The 23,464-nt window shown below is 39.3% G+C and overlaps 1 protein-coding gene across 1 annotated transcript in view; it reads left to right on the top strand.

Annotated features, from left to right (window-relative positions):
• TMTC2 (transmembrane O-mannosyltransferase targeting cadherins 2) overlaps positions 1–23,464 on the top strand; it is a 261,000-nt gene that overhangs the window by 130,371 nt on the left and 107,165 nt on the right. The window contains exon 3 of the mRNA XM_048499966.1: positions 19,139–19,967. Coding sequence (XP_048355923.1) covers positions 19,139–19,967 — 829 coding nt within the window. The remainder of the gene's footprint in view (positions 1–19,138; positions 19,968–23,464) is intronic.

Below are 23,464 nucleotides of genomic sequence, written 5' to 3'. Positions count from 1 at the left end.
AAATGCTGACAAGAAATTCCTTAACAGCTACACAAGTCTTTTAAACTAAGATGAGGTGATTCCCCTACAGAACTAGAAACAGACCCGTATAACAAATCTTAGTTTTTAAGTTTTAGTTTTAAAATAAAAATTAAGAGATTTTAAAAAAGAAGAGTGCACCTATTTTTTGTTAATAGAAAAGCCAGATCGGAATGTACTTGGACTAAATGGATACTTGTTAGAATGTTATTAATGGGAAAAATTGTTAGACACCTTGGTGGCCCTTCTAAGGGCAGAATTGAAGACTGTAATTTTATAAAATAAAATTAAACTAAAAGTTCCAGTTTTGCACATTAATTATTAATTCTGAATGCTTTATTTTGTTATTTAATAAGGGAATTAGAAATAACATGAATGTGTTTTTGGGTGACTTTGTTAGCTATTGTATTTGTTATCTGCAACATCAGCTCTTTTGTTGTGAATATATTATGGTTATACTATCAAGATTACTGAAACAGTGTAAATCTGGGTTTGAGGTTCATGCTAAAGACCCAAAAACTTGGGTGTAAGGAGACAGAAGAACTCATTCTGTCCAAATCTTTTTTTTGTTTAGCTCAAAGATGTGTTTTTAAGCAAGTTGCATTTAGCTTTGTAAATATCTTTTAGAGACAAACACGTTTTGTAAAGAGTTTTTTTTAAAAAAACATGACCATTATAGTATTTAAGATGCACAGTACAAACTTGGAGGAGGTGTGACCTGGCATAAACACCTCATGTGCCAGTGTAAGAAACATTTATGCTGGTGCAGAGACATGTACACTGGTGTTTGGGAGCTGCATGGGACCAAAGGGGGTGTTCCCAAGAGCAGGGTCAGCTTTAGCCGACTTCCTGAGCCTTTTTAGCCCACGAACACCTCCATTTGCTGGTGCAGACTTAAGTCAGCAAAATCATTGACGCAGCCCTTTGAACTTCCCCCCACTTTCACAGAGTAAGGAACAGTGTAGCTTTTGTCTTGCTGTCCACAGTAGCTCAGTAAGTCTCTTTGGAGGTGATACAGCTGTGCCATGGCTGCACCATCTACAGCCATGGTGCAGCTATCTCCCCTCAGGTTTGCACTTCCCTCCGTAATTTTTTAAAACAATATATTAAATAAAGATTTTGTTGTTTCTTTTTGCCAAAATGTAAAATTGTACACATTAAAATATATTTTGGATCAATTAAATTAAGGAGATGATAAAAATCTATCTTCATACTGATATGTTAGCTGCTCCTGGAGCCTGAATCAGCAATCCTATATGTCATTCTTTTCCAATGGAGCAGGCGAAGCAGCAGGGTCAGTTGGGGGGCATGGCTGAGGGACTGCCTCTCCATGTTGTTTGCCCCAGTGCACCTGCAGGTGGGAACATTGGGCGTAACAGATGGCATAAGTCTATTCAGCCCGATAGGGGCTTCCTGGCTGTGGAGAGGCTTTTCAGAAATTTAAGCCTCCCCACATCCCCACAGGAAGATTCTTTGGGAGTTGCAGCACATGACACAGCCGCAGCCAGGCCTCTTGGATGGGCTGTATATTTTATGATATCCCATCTATTGTAACTGCTACATTTGGACAATATGGTAACATCTCTCACTCTACATGTAAACAGTCTCTTGGTGGCAATGCCATCTTTTTTTGGCCATACCAAATTCCATTAAAATAGCTTCTGTCCCCAAAATCCAGCTCACTCACACACTCATTTCAGAGAAGATTTCTCATCCCAATAGTATGTCCAAGGGTCTCTTAGATTACTTCCTTTCCCCATAGGGAGAAAGTGATGAGTGTACAGAACTGTATTGTGTTTATTTTGAATGTATCATCTTCCTCACCACTTGATCAAACAATTAAAAATATTTCCAGAGATCAATCTGGTATTGTAAACAGTACTTGGTTCAAGCTGTGTGTTTAGGCACAGAGTTAGACTGGAGAGTCAATCTGGTCTTTTGAGAAAATGTGAAAGGCATATACAAATATATGCATTCTATATTTCTGAAATGCAAACTTGGAGTGTCCTCCAGTCAGACAGTCACCATAGCATTCCTACTAGCTTGGTTGCTACCATCCCAAGTAGTGGAAATAATCTTCCCCGGTGTGCTTTTCTGACCTTTTACTTCCAATTTAAGCTTTTGAACTCAGACGTGTTCAGCCGCACAAGACTTCTTTGTAGTAAAATTCAACACACCTACCCTCTCAATTTTCATTTCCTTTCAGCTATAAGATTATGCCTTAGCTGTACCTTAAGCACTACCTAAATTTCCTTTGGAAGCACAAAGCACAGCTACAAAGTGTTGGCTGTCCTTTTGATTTCTGTTTCTTGCAGCAAACACATCTCTGATCATCACTGTTATCAACCAGGCTTTCAGAGTGATGATTATATGGCTGTAGTTTTCTGTTTCTTTTAAAGTTAGGATTGATGATTCTCTTTTTAGTATTTTGCTATTTTTTCTATGTTCCTCTAGCATTTGAGTGCTTTTAATAAGTGTTGTATTTAGATAATTTGCAAAAGAATGAGCAGAATCCAAAGTAAATGTATAGCACACAATTATTGTTATTCAAGGGAAGTATAAATGCCAGCATTCAGATAGCTATCTTTACATATTCTTTTTCTGGGAACCCCTGCTAAGGGAAAGACTGGAGGATGCTGGCATTTTTAATGACTTAGAGAACAATTTATCTGTCCTCAGGCTGACTGCTGGCAACCTAACAGCTATGCTTTCTCTTTTCTTTGCTCTCAAACCCACATATTTTCATCTATTTCTGAATTTTTTAAATTAATATACTACATTGCTGTGAAGTAGTGAATTAAAAAAAAATTCCCTCCCAGAGTTCTGTAAGAATATAAATAGCATGCATATGTTGACAATACTATTTTGGTCAGAGTTTTTTTTAGAACTTTTAAATTGAGATATGTAATGAGATATGTGTTGAGTTCACAAAGCTGAGTTAGACACCAGTCTTTGAAAAAAAGACAATAAATAACTTACTTTCCATGCCTGCTTCACAAATCTTAATCCAATACTGTCAGCCTGGATCTTCTACAATGAGCTGGTAGAATCTTGATAACGAACTGTGCTACTTCAAACTGCAGGTGGAGGATCCATTCTTAATACTCTTTTATGTAACAGAACCTTTCCTGGCGAACAGCAAGAAAGAACTGAGAGTTTTTCTCCTTGGTATATTAATCCCCCTCATACACACTTGTATCTCACACTTATTTTTGCAGGTGTAAACAAGGTCTCAGTATGAGGCTGTTGTGAGTGGGATAATTTCCTTAAATTTTCAGAGGCTGACATTTCTGTAACATACATTTTTAGAGTATGAATGCACAAATAAATTTCACAACTTCAGGAGGTTTCTCAAGCTGTCACAGCAATAGGAAAGAATAGCAAAGGTAGCTGTAGCAATCATATGAGCAGGAGGCAAAAACATGCATGTGAACCTTCCTTATAATGAGGAAGACACTGATTTATCAAGGTTGGCATTGCCTATTGACATCGGGTCTCCTGAGCCTCAGATGGAGACCCTTCCCCTTTTAGGAATCCTTTTACCTAGAGGTGCTAGCAATTGAACCTGGAACTTTATGCTTGGATAACAGATACTGTATTTCTTAGACTAATTCCGCATGGGCTAAAAACAGCAGTGTGAAAACGGTGTGAAAATGGTGTAAAAGAGTTTAAAACCGTGTAAAAGGGTTTATACTGTTTTCATACTGTTTTCACACCGCTGTTTTTGGCCCATGCGGAATCAGCATAAGTCATAGGCCATACCTTAAGAAATTCTGGCTCAGTGACTTAAGAAGTGAAAGAGAAAGCCCTATGTAGTGGGATCTGTTCTTCATTTCCACGGTATGTCACTGGCGACACAGCTTCCGGGGCGGGGGGGCAGGGGTTGATCCACTGGGTTCCTTTCTTGTTTTAAACAAACTGTTTAAGTACAACAGCTGACTACAATGATGGTTGATAGTAGAATTGCAAAATTCTTTTTTCCACATGCTTTATAGCTTATTTTATTTTGTTCTGGTTCTGGGTATTATTTTTTGCTTGCTGTTCTTTGTTTGGTGTTATACGTCTTGTTTTTAGAATCATTGCATCACACTGTGCTGATACAGCAGATCAAAAAGCAGGGTAAACATTTATATATGAAAAACTTATGAACAAGAAATTTAATTACATAGAAATAAAAAATGAGACAGCAAATTGTGATGCATGAAGACAGAGGTTTGTACTATCTGGTAGAGCTAAGACAAACAAATTAATCAACATTTATTATGTTAAAAATCAGTCAACATCAGTTTAATAGTACAATTTATGTACAAATATTAAACTATAGTGATTAAAATTCATAACCATTGTGTTATAATTAATTATACATACAAGTTTTTAAAACATTTGAAATATCTGCTTCCTTATGGACGAGGTCTCAGAATAGAATTTGGCCATCTTAGAGGTGGTCTTATTGAAGCAGTCTGCAGAGGAGGTACAAGTAGAATTTTCCACATCTTCTTGGGAATAGAGAAGAGGTGAGCCAAGGCAGATACAGATAAAGTCTTCAGGATCTGCCTGGGCTGTAGTTCCTTGGGTCCCTATCAAGCTGTAGGACTCATTCTTCAGATCTTTTGAATCCCCCAGGATTTTTGACCCTGCATTCTCCAGTTCTGTGCTTAGGTTGTTACTAAAAACTAAGAATGTGTTGGACTCTACCTCACATCTGGTAATTGGTTGGATCTCTAACCAATCACATGTGATATTTATTTATTTATTTAAAATACATGTTCTGAATTTCAGCCAGGAATTTCAGCATGGAAGCTGATGTACAATTTCATAAACAAAGCAACACCAAAACAATATTAAAGCAGAGGCGATAAAGTGTGAAAACAAAAATAAGAACAAAATGCCCAATAGAGCTCCAAAATTCCATTTTAGCACCAGTTAATCTGTAGCATCAAAGTGCTGTTATGGAATAGAGGGAAAGTGAAACCAACTTAATGATCAAAAGGCTCAGGTAAACTGGGCAGACTTCATCTGGCACCTAAGAACTCATAATGATTTCCAGGGCTCTTGGGAAAAGGCTTCTCAGTAGACCCATTTAACTCTTCTGGCAGCATCCAATAAAAATTTCATATGGAAAATAAGCAGGTGTGGAAGAACACAACCCTTCAGATATCCTCCTATTAGACCATTTAGTGCAATTTAGGTCAATTATACCTGTGATAATTAGAACTTTTGTCATTTTTTCCTTTTACCTGAATATTACAAATTTGATGTCATGATTGCAGCATGTTTGTCATATTATCACAATGCACCTTATTCTAAACCATTGGTGTGTATTCCTTATATTCTGAAAATATTGAGGTCTGAAAAAAATAACAGTGCCTTGAAGACTTTTCGTTCACCAACAGTTTCTTGCCATGTTCATAATTAATATTGATCAAGGTATATGCAACAACGATGCATGCAGTGCTTTATGTCTGTAATTGGTTTGGACCTTGTTTCTTATGCTTCATAATACATTGTCCAATGTATATTTTCATGTAAAGTAAAAGGACTTCTGTATCTTGAAGCTCAGCAATGTGTGCCTATATGTAATATAATATATCCTCTTCAAAAGTAGAATGATTTTACAATTCTTAGCAAAATCTCTCATTCATTTAACAATTTTCTATTATGATAAGGTTGAGGCCTCCCCACTGAGTTGGTCTCATTATAAATTGTCTCTTTATGTTTCCAAAATGCTGGCTTCCCAAGCTTAGCTCATTAATGAGACAGGAATGTATTTCATAATGGCTGGCTTGTTGTACCAGAACCACACAGAGTAAAGAAAAATGTTGCAGTTTAATTCATCGGTGCTGGAAACATATTTGCACTTCAGCAAGCTTGCTAAAGAGAAAGCAGTGAAGATTGATTCCTACTGCTCTCCCCAACTCAATTATTTTTGTTCCTTTATTTAATCTACCTTCTCTGTTGAAGGTTTTCTTCTGTTAAAAAATTATAGACACTTATGGGTTAAAATGCAAACTTTTTTTAATAATAGAAATGAAGTTTGTAAGAAGCATGTTACTAAAAAAACCCTTCCATCCATAAATCCTTGACTGTTTTCAAGACTGAGCTGTTTCACAGCTAAAGTATTTCAACTATAGTACTCTCCCTGGTGGGGTGTGCTAAATCTCTTATTTTAAAGCTAAACAAGATTACTTCAAATGCTGGCATTAAAATAGGTTTTTGCTTAATGGCATAATAGGTTCGGGGTTCCAGTACTCTCCCTTGCAGCTCCAGAAATTGAACTCTGTAGGGACTTTAGCTTCTAGGAGTTTACTTTAGAATTAGCTTGCTGTAGGAAATCATGAGATTTGCTAACTGCCTGATTCCCTGACATTAGTTCAATGAAAACGAATGAGTCGCCATGTCAGCTACAATACCATGAAATGGAATCAGCCTTCCCATTTTGACTTGTTTCACAACAACCTCAACCTCTCTCCTTCACCTTACCTTTTTGACTTGTGAGATGTAGCAGTTTTGCTTATAGTGATCATATAAACGGTTGCTCAGATGCATATGCATAAACCTAAATGTAAAAAGTAAAGTTAAAGGTAGCTCCCAGTGCAAGCACCAGGTCATTACCAACTCTTGGGGTGATGTCACATCACAACATTTACTAGGCAAAATATGTTTATGAGTGGTTTACCATTCCCTTCCCAGTCATCTATACTTTACCCCAGCAAGCTGGGTATTCATTTTATCAACCTCGGGAGGATGGAAGTCTGACTCAACCTGAAATTGACTTCCACCAGGATCGAATTCAGATCATGAGCAAAGCTCTGACTTCAGTACTGCAGTTTTTTTACTCAGTGCCACTGAACTTCCTAACCTGTATGAGGATGATTAAAAGTATACGTAAACCTCTGTGTTAATCTTTGTGTCTGCTGTGCAGTCCTGCATGGGACCATGCAGGCTGTCCACAGACATTCATTTTCAAACGTTTCTTGAGAGTTCTCCAGAGCACTCCCCCTCCATGCCATGCTGGAGCCAGAGGTTTTCCTGCCTAAACAATCATGTGATGGTGGCAGAGAGAACTCTCTTCTATCCGTACTTTCTTTGCTGCTGTAGAGAGAGGATATTTTCTACAGCTTGTGATCATCTCGAGAAACTTTCCGTCAGGGGTGGATTAGTTATTACTTTCTTTTTTTAAAGTGCTAACATGATATCTTTGTCATGGCAACTATCCTTAGCTTTACTGACCTTAGAAGATCTAGGATTTATGATTAATTTTAAAAAGTCACACCTTGTTTCCATGCAAGGAACTGAGTTAATTCAGGCCCACCTCACCTCTGACAGGATATACTTAACTTTAGAGAGGATTTCTGCTATTCTATCCCCTACAAGCCCATTTTACCACAGTCAGGTTTCAAAAAGCAGTTTGTATCCAGAAATTACTGGGCTTAATGTCTTCCACTACAGCAGTGGTGGATAGGTTAGCTTCCAGCTGCAAGCAATGCTGAATTGGTTTACACACAAGTTCAAAATGAACACTGACCCCCAATGGCTCAAATGTTCTATACCCAGGAGGGGTATTAGATCCCTGGAATGGTACACTAAGGGTGAAAACCTGCTTCAGGATGTGTGTTTAGGGAATCTTACTCATGAGCCAGAGAGCTTCACAGATGCTTCTTTTGGAGGATGGGGAGCCCATATCAATCAGCTCTCTATAAGAGGTTGTTGGTTTGAAATGGAATCTTAATTGCATATTAATATATTGGAAGTCAGAGTCATTAGGCATGCTCTTGCCTATTTTACAAATAGGCCACAGACAGACAAGTCAAGGTTTACATCAACAAACAGGGCAGTAAAGATTCACTGTCACTGTGCAGAGAAGCAAATTGTATTTGTCAATGGCCGATTCAATATCACATTGCCCTGTGGCCGATTCAATATCACATCCATGTAGCAAGCCAGCACAGCAGCAAAGCAGATTCTCTGCGCAGAAAGGCAAGGGTAGACCACAAATGTTTTTTCAAAAATTTCTTTTTTGCTACAGCTCACAACAAATGGCTCCATTTCTGTTCTCAAGAGGCTATGGACAGGTGCTGTATAGGCATTGCTTTCCAATTCCATTGGGGAAGAGTGCACTCCTATATGCTTTCCTCCCTTTTCCAATTTTGCATAGCATCATAACCAAAGTGAGGACAAATGGAGCTTCCTATATACATATATAGCCCTGTACTGGCCAAAAAGAGTGGTTCTTAACAATTTGGTGACTGGTAGAAGGAGTTTACAGACATCTTCTATTTCAGGCTCATTTCTCCACCACACTGTAGCTTTCCTAAACCTGATGGTGTGGCTGATTCCATATTAATCAGATATGGTATCAGTTGCCAGATATGGTAACTAAAATGTTAGTATTGCCCAGGGAAGCCCTCCACTCAGAAGTCATATAGTACTAAATGGCACCATTTTACCCAATGGGTTTCCCCACAAGGGGTCAGGCCTGACAGGTGCTTACAGCTGATTATCTTTGATTACTTATTATAACTTAAAGACATTGGTCTCTTTACATCCTGAATAAAGTTCCCTTTAATTGCAATATCAGCATTTCACATTAGAGTGGATTCCTGAAAAGTTTTTTCAAACCCCCACTCAAAAAAGATATCTAATATATTCAATACAGCTGTTTGGAGAGCAGTTTTACAATTTTTTTGCTCACCAACCCTCACCCACCTCGGTGGTAAGTGAGCTTGCTACTCTTCCATGCATAGACGACATGGGATGCATAGAAGACATGAAGATGAAAACAAGGTTGCACTCACCTGTAACTGCTGTTGATTGAGTGTATTCTGTGCAGGCATACATCCCTTTCTCCTTTTCCTACTGCTGGGTTCATTCCATGACAGTTAGTGGCTCCACGATGGCAAAGGGAAAACTGAGGGAGGAGCTCTCTCCCTGCCTTTGTGGTGTGATTGTTTGGGTCAGGAAAAATCCTGGCTCTAGCCTGAGATGGAGGATAGCGGAAACCCTGTGGAGAAGTCTCAAGAAGCTTTGGCAGTCTAATCTCCATGATCTGCCTGTGCTTATGCAGTCCCATGTGTGCCTGAACAGAAGACATTTGATGAACAATAGTTACAGGGAAGTGCAACTTTGTTTTATTTCTCTCAAAGCAATGCACCTCAGGTATAATTTTCCTCCCCTTCTTTGTGATCCAGTTATTTGCATATTCCTTGTAATAGTGAACCATTATTGAAAAGTTTTGCCTTTATCTTGCAGCATTTGTATTAGAAAATCATTAGTTATTTGTTACCCATGACAGGAAAACGCTATTTGCTTCAGATAGTTTTAATACATTCCTTTTCTTTCCTTTTTTTGTAATAGTGCCTCATTCCATTTTCTACTTAGTAGAATAAATAGGAAACAAATGAAAAACCATAAATTAGCATTGATCAAAGAAAATGGCCTTTTCATCAATTTAATCCTTAGCAATCCTTACTTCTTAAATAATTGATTTAGTATCAGACAGTAGAATATCCAGTAATAAAAATGTTAATTTTGACAATTAGAACTTCTGAAAGACTGTATAGTTGAGAAAGAGCTCTATGCATGTTAAAAGTTATCAGTTTCAATACATCCAAGAGTTATTTAAAACTTTGTAGTGTTCCTATTCACAGTATATGCTTGTATTTGAAATTTTTGTTTTCTGTCTTTCTATGTCAAGTGCCTCCAAGTGTTTACAGAGTTACAAGTTAACATAAACATTGCAGAGACCTACCTAAAGCACAAGAAGTCATCCAACATCACAACACTGTAGAAAAATCACAGGAAAAAAATATCTTAGGCTGTTTCCACACGGCCATTGAGGCGCCTCCACGCCGGCAAGAATTCTGCCGGCGTGGAGGCGGAGGCCGTTCGCATGCAAGCATGCGGACGGCCTCTGGAGAGGCCGGCAGACGGCAGGTGGCTCCGCATGGAGCCGCCTCTTCCCCCTTCCCCGTTCGACTCACCTTGTCCCCGTCGTTGGCCTGCTGGCCATTGAAGCCCCGCCCACGCTGTCCTCCGACCCCTGGAGGTCGGAGGGCAGCGTGGGTGGGGCTTCGACGGCCAGCAGGCTGGCGACGGGGACAAGGTGAGTCAAACGGGGAAGGGAAACAGCGTGTTCCCGGTGATGCTGTTTGCACCGCGCCGCCAGGAACACGCTGTCTGGGGAAAAACAACCCTTTAAAGGGTTGTTTTTCAGGGCGGCCTGACGCCGCCCTGGGGGAGGGGGAGCGATGCCAGGTCGGCGCTGCTGCTTAGCAGCAGCGCCGACTGTGTGAATGGCTTCCTGGGGACGGCGTTTATCCCATCCCCAGGGCGCCATTTACGGGCCGTGCGGAAACGGCCTTAGTTTGAAACACAGAGCAGATATTCAGAGTATAAAAACAGAGTTAAGTTGTACAACTAGAAACTGTTGGAACCTTTAAAAGTAATAAAAAGCCAGGCAGAACCAATTGCTCAGTCTCATCTCTATCCTTGAATACCACTAAATATCAGTAGAACTTATTTCTAATAACCAGACACCCATCCAAATATAAAGTTCCCAATTAATTTGTGTTCCTGCGTACACTTCTCTCCCTCCCTGTCTCATCCACCAATGATTAGTCAACAATGCAGTTCAGTCAGGCAATCATTATTAGATTTTATCACTGTCTCATTGGTCAGTATTCTCCATTTGCTTTTCATATGCATTTGTGTTGTTAGATTTCTGAAGATTTTCTCCCTCTCTTTTTGTAAGAGCTGAAGCTTCTTGGTGTCTTGGAATGTTACTGTGAGCACAATATTTGTGGTCAACTCATAGATCCATCATTATTCTGAAAGCAGATACTAGTCAATCTGCCATCTTATGTTTATTCTATATGAGGAGTGGCTAAAACATTCCAGTTGCTATTAAAGAATATAATGCATAGACAGCAGCTCATCTACTCTGTGTTGCAACAAATTGGACTCTAGGAGCAGAAACTGAATTGGAGGTCTTACAGTCCAAAATTTTAAGGGCACTCCTCCAGTTCTCCAGATGTGTCCCAAATGCAGTGTTATTCTTAGAAGTGGGAGTACTTCCCATACTGACATGCTTTTGGTTAACAGCTACGAAGTACTGGCTTAAGTTCATTTTTAACCTGGGTACAGGGCTTATTATGAATCTAAGACAGAATAGTTTCATCAGTTGTTGGTCCAAAGTAGGGGTGGCCAACCTATGGTGCTCCAGATGTTCATGGACTACAATTCCCATCAGCCCCTGATGGGAATTGTAGTCCATGAACATCTGGAGCACTGTAGGTTGGTCACCCCTGGTTCAAAGCAAATGGAATCCTAAACTGTCTCAATTGGACCATTCTCTTCATTTCTTTTGCATCTGGGATATGACACTGCCCTAAGATCAGTCAATCAAAGACTGAAGGATATGGCCTATTTAGAACTAAGGTACCATGCACATAGCTCCTTGGCAAATTTTCTGGCATCCTTTACACCTCTAGAGTATGCCCTTGCTGCATATTCTCCTTTGTTGCGATTCTTCAGGTTGCTACAACTACATTTATCCCTTGCTGAAGTATGTTCCCAGTCAGTCATCTCGATTTTATGTGAAGTTTTTTACTAGAGGGTAAGAATCTAACAGTTGCTAAGTTCTTATCTAATGTTTTGAGAACCTGTGATCAAATTAACAAGGACTGAGAGCCAGCATAGTGTAGTGGTTAAGAACAGGTGGATTCTAATCTGGAAAACCGGGCTTAATTCCCCACTTCACTACCTGAGTGGCAGAGGCTTATCTGGTGAACCAGATGTGCTTCCACACTCTTACATTCCTGCTGGGTGATCTTGGGCTAGCCACAGTTCTTCAGAACTCTCTCAGCCCTGTAAACATCCCATTTAAAGAACATTCCTTGCTGCAGTTGTGAGAGGAAAATAAAATATAACTTCTGCCTTGAAAGTTACTAAGGCTGCAATTCTAATGTCCTAGGCCAATTTAACATTGGTCTCAGAGTCACTGTGCTTAGCAAAGGATGGATGTGCTAGAGGCAGAAATGGGTTAAAGATCATGCAGAGGTGTACTAGAATAACCAATGTGTTCCATCCAGGCACAGGCTAAGCCAGTGATGGCAACGCTTTTGGGCATGGTGTGTCAAAAATTCAGAAAATGCTTAACTTGACTCTGCTGGTGTGAGTCTCTCTCTAACCCCTCCCCTCCCCAAAACAAAAGAGAAACAATTCTGTATGTATTCATTTATTTTTGAAAATAAAGTCCATTCATTTGTAGTGCTGTGTTATATAAAGAAGTGTCAAGTAATAATAAAAATGACTCAAACAGGGACAATAGTTGTTGGGTGTTAGTGAACATTGGCATATCAACCAAAATGTTGTGGAGTGTCACTCTTCAGTGGTGTACCACTAATGGGCACTTGGGGATATCCTATGTCCCCCGGCACATGCCGTTTCATCACGTGGGGGTGCTGGAGTGCCCCACGTGATGAAACAGCATGCGCCTGAGCCACAAGCTGCCAAGCCCCATCTCACTCCCGGTCTCCCTGCAGCTGGCCTGCAGGGATGGTGGGGGCGTGGTGCCATGCCGGTCAGCCGTGGCACATGGCATCCCACCCTCCCTGCATGCTGGCTCCCCTGTAGGCTGGCTCCCTGCAGGCCCTGGGGAGGGCAGAAGCTGGCCTGCAGGGAGGGCGGGGCACTGCACTGGGTGGCCCAGATGGGCACTGCAGCACACGCTGGCCTAGGAGCCAGCCTGTTGCCCCAGCGCCCCCCCCTCCCGAGCTGCCCCTGAGCCTCCCTGCTGGCTCCTGTAAGTGGCTCCTGTAAGTGGCACCCTCTGGCTTTTGTAAGTGGGCCACGGGGGGGGGGGGAGTCATCCTCTGGGCGCCATTTAGCCTTGGTATGCCACTGCTCTTGACACACATAATAGGTTTGCTATCACTTGTCTAAGCACTGGTATGCATATTACCCTTTCTGTGGAAATAGTCCATTTCCATGCCCAGGATAAAAATAACATTTTAGCTAAAATATATATATATATTGGAATCACCTTTAGAAATTATCAGTGGAAGGTATTTGGTACCTTCTTTCATATAAAGAAAGTCATATGTCAATCATCCTTCTGAAATAGTTCATTGTGTCACTTTTTATTCCGTTTAAAAATAATGCAGATAAATATATAACTGGAACGTTAAAAGGGGGAATATAGATAATGCTAACAGTTGATAAATAGCAGGTACTTCAGCTAATTGGGTCCATATTGTATTGGGATAGCTTTTTTTCTTTGATGTTGTTCTCAAAACCAAATTGCTATTTATACTACAAACAAAATTCGATATTGGATGGTTTTCCACTGTTGGATTGTTAAAACTGCTTAGACCTTCCAGAAGTTTAATTTGCAATTAAATGACATTTTGCACATAAAATCTATTTAGTTAATTCACTACAAAATATGTCCCCTCCTGCGCTGCTTTTTTTTCCTGACTTACAAATAAAGCATACTCCTTGGCTCGAATTTTGGTTTAGCGAAGCACTCAGGCATTATTAATACAACAAACAAATATCAGACTTGGCTTAATAATTAAGCTATGTATTTAAACATTCCAGCTCATGTAGGTGCAACTCTTTTAATATCTATCATAATTTGTACTTTAGAGCTCCTGCCAAAACAACATTAAAAAACCCTACATGACCATTCAAATTTCCAATAGTCAATCAAAATTATATATATATATTGGAAATTTGAATGGTCATGTAGGGTTTTTTAATGTAAAATAAATAAATATCTGTCCAGAATTCTTTCTGTCCAGAAGCTTGAGTGGATGGGTTTAGAAGAAGCAAAGTGATGGGATTAGCCTGCCTTGTTGTGGAATCTCAGTACTTGGGGATGGCTGGCACTGATGGCAAGGAGACATAGAGGTAGCAGCAGAGACATGCTGGGTCTAATCCTTGGCAGGACCCGCTACATGGCTCCAGATTGCATCACTAGATTTCATTGCAACTATATGACTCCATGTATGAGCTAGGGGTCACTTCCTATGTTCAGTTCAATGTTGGTAGTGATGATGATTCATAACTATAATCAATGTTTTCCATATATGGAGCTAATCAGCCCAGGGGGGCTGGGGCACAGTACCACTTCATATAGCTACCTGCAACAGAAGTAGTCTCCCGGAAGTGTAGTGTTTACATGGTTGGTTATGCTGTTGCCACATATTCTAACTGCCCTTATCTCCAAGAGAGAATGGCAGAATATTTCAGTGCTTCTTTCTTCTCTCTCCTGGATATAGTTTTAGAATCATGAAGTGTTACTTCCTAAGCATTACAATATGTGGGCTGGGCCACAAGGCCTCTTTCTTTCTTTCTTTCTCCCTAGGTCACTATTCCCTAGCCCACATCACCATTTTCTCCTCACCAGTCATTGCTTTTTCTTCTGTGATTATTTTATTTCATTCTCTTTTGTGCTGGGATTAGCTTAGGTCATGCCCCAGTAGCTATCTAGAACTTTAATGCTGAATATGATCTCATACTACTTAATATATCTTGTGTGTTATTCTCTGTTTTGGAGAAAGAGTTAAGCTTCCTCGTTAAAAAGAAGATTTTGGGAGTTTATTGTTGAATAAATTAATTGTTAAGCACCCATAAGTCTTTAACATGGTTCAGTAATATTAGCAAAACACAATAAGACTGGAAGAACTTTGGGATTGAACTGTCTGTCGCTTAAATTAATTAATTAATTAATTAAATATTCCTGCTTTTATGGCATATCATAGTTTGCTTTTTTCCTCTGAGCCACAATCTACAGTTTCTTTTTTTACTTCCAGAACAGCACGTTTCCTAAGCACTGTTTAATTATGGTTGAGAAAGAAGTAAACAAATCATGGTTTGTGGTTTGAACAAAATGCTAACTGTGACTTGCTGTAAATGTACAACCATTTAATTTGCTAGTTGTATGAGGGGGTGAAGACATACTTGACCCTGAGGTTTTCTGCAGGTTCATTCACAATCCATGGTTTTTCTTTACATGTGAACTGTTCTAGGGACATAAGCAGGCCAGAACTTGATGGAAACCAGGGCTTGGTGTCTTACCTGGCTATGAATTTGCTATAGAAACAAGGACCCTAGTTTTATTTCTCAAGCTCTCATCTTTCTTCATTTCACGGACTAGTGGGTTCATCTTAATATTACAAGACCTGGATCTGCCTCTGGACTCTCTACTTATGCTACCTGCCAATGAGACATTCTGTGCAATAAAATGTAGACTTCTCAAAAAAGAATCACAGAGATTGATAGCCCAAGCAAATAAATTTTGCTCTCCTATTCATCTGGTCATCCTCACTGGGATTACCATGATGGCCAGCTATCTTTATTTACTAACTGGTCCTAAACTTCGATGAGCTGTTACTCTGGCTAGATGTAACGTGATTCCTTCTGCCAGAAGATACAGAAGAGAGAATCATCTCACAACTTGGACAGAAACTGTAGCTGCACCCTTGGATCAGAGGAAACAGTCCCTCCCATCCTTCACCATTGCTTTTTTTATGTGGGGAAATTTTTTTAAAGCCCCTCTTGAATGGCCTAGAGACAGTATTGCAGATGCTGCTAAAGCCTTCTTTTTGCTAGATAGTAATTCAGGCACAATACTTGAACCTATGGCCAGATTTGTGTGTGTCATTGTCACTGCACATTCTGAATTTTTTGCTAAACAATTAAAAAAATTTTAATGGCTATATTCAATAATTTTAATTTTTTAATATTTTTAAAACCCATTATATATTATTTCCTAAAATGCCATCAGAGGTTTCATTTCATTTCATTTAGTAACAGCAAGTGAAGATGCTTGTACACCTTTTAAATATCTTCCCATTAACCCATTCCTTCAGGAACTTAACTATCTTCTGTTTTCTGCTCAAGTTTAAAATTGTCATCTTTGATAGTTCAAGTTGGGTTATCTTGCCATTCATGTTTCATTGCTAGAGTTGCAAACCATGGTTTTAGCTGAATCTTACATTATTTTTTTAAGCCATGCAGGGATTAGAAACAATCTGTTTAATGGATCTGTTTGTAATTTGAGAATAGTGTTTAAGCTGTTGCCTATATTATGCTTTGAAATCTTCAAAGCAAATTTCTTTGGTTTTTATTCCTTGATGGATCAGGAGAGGGCAAAGAGAAAAGAATCTTGTTGTTTGGAAACTCGATATGCCACTGGATAAACGGGAACTTTGCACTGAGACGGACTACAGTGTAGCTAATCTGCTGTGGAGTTTAGTTCAGCAGTGTTTCTGCAGAGCTCTGTAACAGGAATCTGATCCAAAGTATTGCATCATGCATTGTATGGAGTAGTTGGGTTTGGCGAACCAGGGTGGGGGTATTTCACTGATTAAAAACACTGCAATCATGTGTGGCATTTCAATCTGATCTTTGAAAAAAAATCTGTGTTCATTTTCTTTCCCAGAGGAAAATTATAGCTGTTGAAGAGCTGGAGGATTTATGAGAGTGTCAAAGCATATGGCAGATGGGCTGGATTAGGACTCAGAAGCGCAGTAATCCAAATCCTTGCTGCCAAGTATTAAAAGGAACACCTCTTGCTAGGTTCATCTAAATTTATAGCCATAATGATGGGACAATTATATAGATGCTAATTATTAGAAATAGTGCTAGAACCTGTCATGAAATAGTAGTTAAACAGCTTTTCCATGAAAAAATTGATGTGTGTTCCCTGTTGAATGAAAAATTATTGCACTGAAATTTTATTGCTTTTTGTTTATATAATAATATACTGAAAAGTAGCATCTAGGGTTGCCAGTCAGTTACTACTGTTGGGCAACTGGCAGGAGTTGGGGAAATTAGGGACATGGGGGCACCATCAGATAACACCAGTGCTCCTTAGAAACACTAGAAAGTTGATGGTAAAATCATTGAGTTTCCAGTAATTGCTAGAGCAATATGATGCCACTTTCAGCTTTTCCTTGGCAATAATGTAATATCATCACCCAACAGCAATTTAAAATTTTTTGTTCCTCCTTCTGGATACTTGAGTTTTGACTTGGGGATGAAAGTGGGAGATGTTATACCCCCAACAGCAACATGGCAAGCCCTACCAATGTTTCAAAGATTCCGCATGGGCCAAAAACAGCAGTGTGAAAATGGTGTGAAAATGGTGTAAAAGGGTTTATACTGTTTTCACACCATTTTCACACCACTGTTTTTGGCCCATGCGGAATCAGCCTATGATTCACTATCATATTTTTTAATTGTAGAAATTGTAAGGTTAGGGCAGTCTGGAAAATGAAATTTTTATCCTAAATAATCTACAAAGCCCTAGGCCACCATCATTTGGCAGGATGGTGATGGTTTGTTAATTATGGCATATGTATATTGTCGGCCTTGATCTGTGAAGCACATTGTAGCCTTGTTACAACCCTGTGAAGTAAGTTGAGATGACAGCTAATGAGTCAGCCAATGGACTTCTTAAATAAAGTGGGGATCTGAGCCATACTTGATTTGGTTGCAAGTTGAACACTCAATGTAGTATACTATACTGCCTTATCCAAACTGCAAAATCTAAGCTAGTTTTTTTATGGAAGAAAGTGTCTTGTGTAAACCAGGAAGGAAGTGACTTGTGCAAATCTGGTCACAGAAATCAAAAGAGATGAAGCATGGAAATTTGGACTGATTATGGCACAATATTAGAGAAGTTGCAGTTTAGGAAAAGGAATCACAGCAACTTGTGGTGAATGTGTGATAGCTGTGGTTGCTCAATAATCATATTGCCAGCCGGGGGAATGATCTGCTCCCTCTCTCACCCTAACCCCACCAATAAACGAGAGACAACATCATCTTATGTGGAAAAAACATGTCGGCCATAGCCATTTTATTTATTGGATTTATTTATTGGTAAAAAGAAGTGAAAGGCGCAGCATGGGGGTCTGATCTGTGCGCTGGGCTGTCCATCAGGTGCCGATTTCCTCAAGCCTGCCTTCTGAGGAAAACCACAAACCAATGGAGCAGCAATGGGAAATTCCAGATGGGTGGTGGGCCACTGCCAGAAGATTCCTCCTGCTGCTGCTAGGGGCGTAAGTTTTAGTAACCCACATCTGGATGGCCTGCCCATTTTGCCCAAACCTCTTAAAGAGATTCCATCAAAAAGCGGGTTACCTCACCCACTAACCCAGACTAATAGATCAGTACCCCATGTGCAACCCACCAAAGAGCTGGGCAAAACCCAGCTCCCGCCAAACACTTCTCAGACCCTGAGCCAATCACACAATTCACCACGAAGGCTAAGTAGCCACAAATCCGTCCCCCATGCTGAAAGATGTACCCTGTCTGCCTGGAGAAGGGCTTCCAACCTGTGAGAAATGTCCTAGTGTGTGATGCACCTCCTGTATTGATTGTAGTTGGTTCGTTTTTATTGTAAATCTATTGTTGTAAGCTGCCTTGATCCCATTAACAGAGAAGGGTGGCCTGTAAATTGAACTATAAGTAAAATAAAATACATTTTAAAAGGGTGGAGAGTTTGGGAGACATGGCAAACGTTGAAGTTTTGAGATGGTGGACTGTGTCTTCAGGTTTGTCACTTATGAACAAGTGGAAGAAGGGGGTCTAGACTTATGTGTGTTGCCTCTCACAGATTTCCTATCACATGTAGCTTAGGAACTAATTATTTTCTGGTTTCCAAATGACCCTTGTTTGTTGTTGTGTTCAAACCACACAATAGGGACTGCTTCTTGCCTACAAACCAGGATTTATACCTAAAATTAAACTAGTGTCATGTTAAACTATGCTTTGGTGCAAACCAAAAAAGTTAACAGGATGGGTGTGCAGATCACATGAGCCTAAGAAGTCCTTTGATGTCAGCAATTATTTTTATTCACAAAGGATCCTCAATAATATACAAATAACTCTATAACTGGAGTTAATAAAGTAGGACAACATTTAGTTATTAATAGGCATAGATGGTACTATGAAAACTGGCTGGGAAATTGAAGGGTGCTGTTAGGTGAGGCTTTTAAAGCCAATTTAGAAGCTTGAAAATATTGAAATTAAGTCTTTTATATAGTGATTTCATGAGCCTAAATATATTTGATGATGTAATATACATATATTATTCTCTTTTCCCTTTCAGAGGAAGAATTTACCACTACTTTTGAGCATTGGTTTATTGATCTTCTGGGGAACTTTGCTGCTAGGTTTTCGCTTCTACTGGATGGGGAACAAACCTCCCAGCTTTTCCAACTCTGACAACCCAGCAGCTGATTCAGACATTTTTCTAACACGAACTCTAACATTTTTTTACCTACCAACCAAAAACCTTTGGCTATTGCTATGCCCAGACACTCTTAGCTTTGATTGGTCCATGGATGCTGTGCCTCTTCTCAAAACAGTCAGTGACTGGAGGAACCTATACACAGTGGCCTTTTATGCTGGACTTTTCCTTCTTGCTTACTCTGGCTTGAAAAACTCCAGCAAAGAGAGAGAATGCAATGGGAAAAATATAACCAATGGCAAGCCGAATACCAATGGTCATAACTTTATATCAGAAATGGACTGCAAAAGCTTGGAGATGAAGTCCAGCTTTCTGTCTAAAGAAGAAAATGGCATTAACAGATACTTGCCACAGAAACCACAACTTCCTTCAACTGAGAACATTGTAGTTCTGTCTCTCTCCCTGTTAATTGTGCCCTTTATTCCAGCCACAAACCTGTTTTTTTATGTCGGCTTTGTAATAGCAGAGCGTGTGTTGTATATACCTAGTATGGGCTTCTGCCTGCTGATCACGGTGGGCACCAGAGCCCTCTACATAAAAACCCAAAAGCGCTTTCTGAAGAACTTGATTTTTTTTGCCACTGCTGCATTAATTTTTTTATATGGACTCAAGACTTTTGTCAGGAATGGAGACTGGCAAAATGAAGAAATGCTGTATAAGTCAGGGATAAAAGTAAATCCAGCTAAAGGTAACAGTGTTTATTGTTTGTTTGTTTGCTTATTTTGTAGATTCTACTAAGTATACTTTTGTTTTCTGTTTCTGGGTTTAATAAATTTGGAAAGGATGTGGTTCCCAGGTGCAGGTGTGCATTTATGAGCAGTGTGGAAACACTGGAGGTATAATAAATAAAATACATGTTAATGTTGATTGCATATCAAAAGAATAAGCATAGATTGGAGCAGGAAAGCAAGCTGTGAAGAAAAAGTGGTGGAGAAGACTAATAAAAAAGCTAATGAACATTTTAAAAAACTCGTGTTTACACAATTTGAACTACATTGTTTTTGAGGGATATGTGCACAAATAAAGTTGCTGCTTAAAAACAGATAAAATTGAAATATTCTTATAATTAACTCATTATTAACTAATTAAAGTGGCTGTCCCTAAGACTTACAAAATGCGAACAAAATGCTGTTTTTATTGATGTGATAGTATTCTTTTATAAATTTGTCTCAGCCTATGTATAATAGATGGGCCAAAATTCATTTTCTGAGTCTCATGTGTCTGGTAGAGAAGAGTTGGGCTTGTTGGTGTCCAAAATGGAGCAAAAAAGAAAGATGCCAACAAGATGAAGGCTTAACGGCAACAAGCTATGCTGGTCTTTCTGAGCACTTGTACTAACCACGCCCCTGCCCCCCCACACACAGACACACCTGTAAATATACATACATACGTATACATATATGTATTTGTATATATACACCTGTATACATGTATATACCTAATCATGTATATATATATATATATATATATGTGTGTGTGTGTGTGTGCGTGTGTGCGTATGTATGTATGTGTGTGTGTGTGTGTGTATGTATGTATGTATATGCTTGTTACATACATATGTATATGCTTGTTACATACATAAGTACAAAATGGGTTAGTGTGTATTGTTAGAAAATGTAATTGTATTAACGATACATCAAGAGTATTTGTTTTAACATAAAGCGGACCTTTATAAATTAGGTGAGTGGGCTAACAAATGGCAAATGCAGTTCAATGTAGCAAAATGTTTAGTGATGCACATAGGGGCAAAAAATCCAAACTTTACATACACGCTACAGGGGTCAGTGCTATCAGTCACAGATCAGGAAAGGGATTTGGGCGTCTTAGTTGATAGTTCCATGGGAATGTCAACTCAATGCATGGCAGCTGTGAACAAGGCAAACTCTATACTGGGGATAATTAGGAAAGGAATTGATAACAAAACTGCAAAGATTGTCATGCCCTGATATAAAACAGTGGTGCGACCGCACTTGGAATACTGTGTTCAATTCTGGTCACCACATATCAAAAAGGATAGCGAAGAGATAGAAAAAATGCAGAGAATGTCAATGAGGATGATTGAGGGACTGGAGCACCTTCCCTATAAGGAGAGGCTGCAGAGTTTGGGACTCTTTAGTCTGGAGAGGAGACACCTGAGGGGGGGTATGATTGAAGCCTATAAAATTATGCATGGGGTAGAAAATGTCGAAAGAGAGAATTTTTCCTCTCTTTCTCACAAGACTAGAACCAGGGGGCATACATAGAAAATGCTGGGGGAAAGAATTAGGACTAATAAAAGGAAACATTTTTTCACGCAACGTGTGATTGGTGTTTGGAATATGCTGCCACAGGAGGTGGTGATGGCCACTAACCTGGATAGCTTTAAAAGGGGCTTGGACAGATTTATGGAGGAGAAGTCGATTTATGGCTACCAATCTTGATCCTCTTTGATCTGAGATTGCAAATGCCTTAACAGACCAGGTGATCGGGAGCAACAGCAGCAGAATGCCATTGCGTTCACATCCTACATGTGAGCTCCCAAAGGCACCTGGTGGGCCACTGCGAGTAGCAGAGAGCTGGACTAGATGGACTTTGGTCTGATCCAGCTGGCTTGTTCTTATGTTCTTATGTTCTTATGGCTTTTATGCAGCCAGGCACCACCCTTTGTAGACACACAGGAAAAACAGACTTGGACAGATTTATGGAGAAGTCGATCTATGGCTACTAATTTTGATCCTCCTTGATCTGAGATTGCAAATGGCTTAGCAGACCAGGTGCTCGGGAGCAGCAGCAGCAGAAGGCCTTCTTTCACATCGTGTATGTGAGCTCCCAAAGGCATCTGGTGAGCCACTGCGAGTAGCAGAGAGCTGGACTAGATGGACTCTGGTCTGACAAAGCAGGCTCTTTCTTATGTTCTTACCCTCTACCAAAAGGGGAAAAAAATCTCCCTAGATCTATTTTGTCCCTACCATATTTCAAACATTTTATATTTATGAACAAAAGTTTTTGTTTGTCCCAACTTTTATTCTTTTTAAATGTTTAAGATTATCATTATATTCCACCTTTTGTAACCATTTGTTGGTATATGGGGCTTTCGTTTCCTATTTAAATACTCAGTTATTGATAATATAAGCAGGCTGGTTACCAGTTCCCTCTTTGCCTTTCTTTGTTAACTTCTTCACATGGTCTAATAATTTGACTACACTATCCAGTTTTCTCTTTTCTGTTTTCTCTTTTAAAATTCCAACAGCTTTCCAGTTGCACAGCTTATTATTATTTATGTCCTCATGAACTACTTAAACTCCTGGAACACAATTTTGCTCACTGTTGGGGAAAGCTATACTCACGAGAACCAGCTGAAAAGAATCTACTACAACTGCCTTAAAACTGTCATATGCAAAGGCCATTCTGTTTGACCTGAAGTTTGACAGGCAACCTGCCAGTCAGTAGCTGCTGGAAAAGTGCAGTGGTAGTTGAGAGTGACAGACACCCCTGCATGAGTTGTCCTGTCTGATGCTTTGCTGTTTTGATTTAATCAGGGTTTTTTGTTGTTAAGGGTATCTTTAAATAACTCACGAACTTAGCTGAATCATGCCTTATTATAGTTTTAGAATTTGAGAGCAGAGTGGATGTAGTTAATTAAGGATTCTGGAAAACTGAAGCTCTGTCAAGAGAAAATGGGAAGAAAAGCAGACTGGATAAGTATCCCTTCAATATAATATTCAATTTGACAGTTGCAGTTTTCCGATAAGGAACAAGTGCTTCTTTTTAAAAAGGTGTTTGCATTTGGTTTTACAGCTAAAGTTTTAGCATAATCTACATTAAAATGGTGCATAGTATTGTAGTGCCTATTCATGTACACACAGCATGTTTATTTTTATCTTAGTTTGCTATTTTAAATTCTGATTTAGGAAAGTAATTCAACAAACACCATTTGGATAAGCAAAAGTACCTAGAAAAATCAGACTTCTTTAACCACATTTATCTGATGTCAATAAAATACTCATTTTAGCTCTGTTTAGGTAATCCTTTTTCAGGGAAAAGTTCCAATCTGGTAAGAGTGAACTAAATACAAAAAGGATTCTTCCAACAATCTTCTCAAATGTGAAAATGTATTATTTTTTTCACTACTTTTTGACATTAAGAGCTATTGCATACATCAAAATGAATCAGAAGTTAACAATGTATTTACTTCATTATACCCAT

The sequence above is a fragment of the Sphaerodactylus townsendi genome, linkage group LG06 (assembly GCF_021028975.2).
Source record: "Sphaerodactylus townsendi isolate TG3544 linkage group LG06, MPM_Stown_v2.3, whole genome shotgun sequence".
NCBI classification, from domain to species: domain Eukaryota; kingdom Metazoa; phylum Chordata; class Lepidosauria; order Squamata; family Sphaerodactylidae; genus Sphaerodactylus; species Sphaerodactylus townsendi.
Note: the sequence above shows the minus strand (reverse complement) of the source record. Positions and strands in the feature narration are given on the sequence as shown.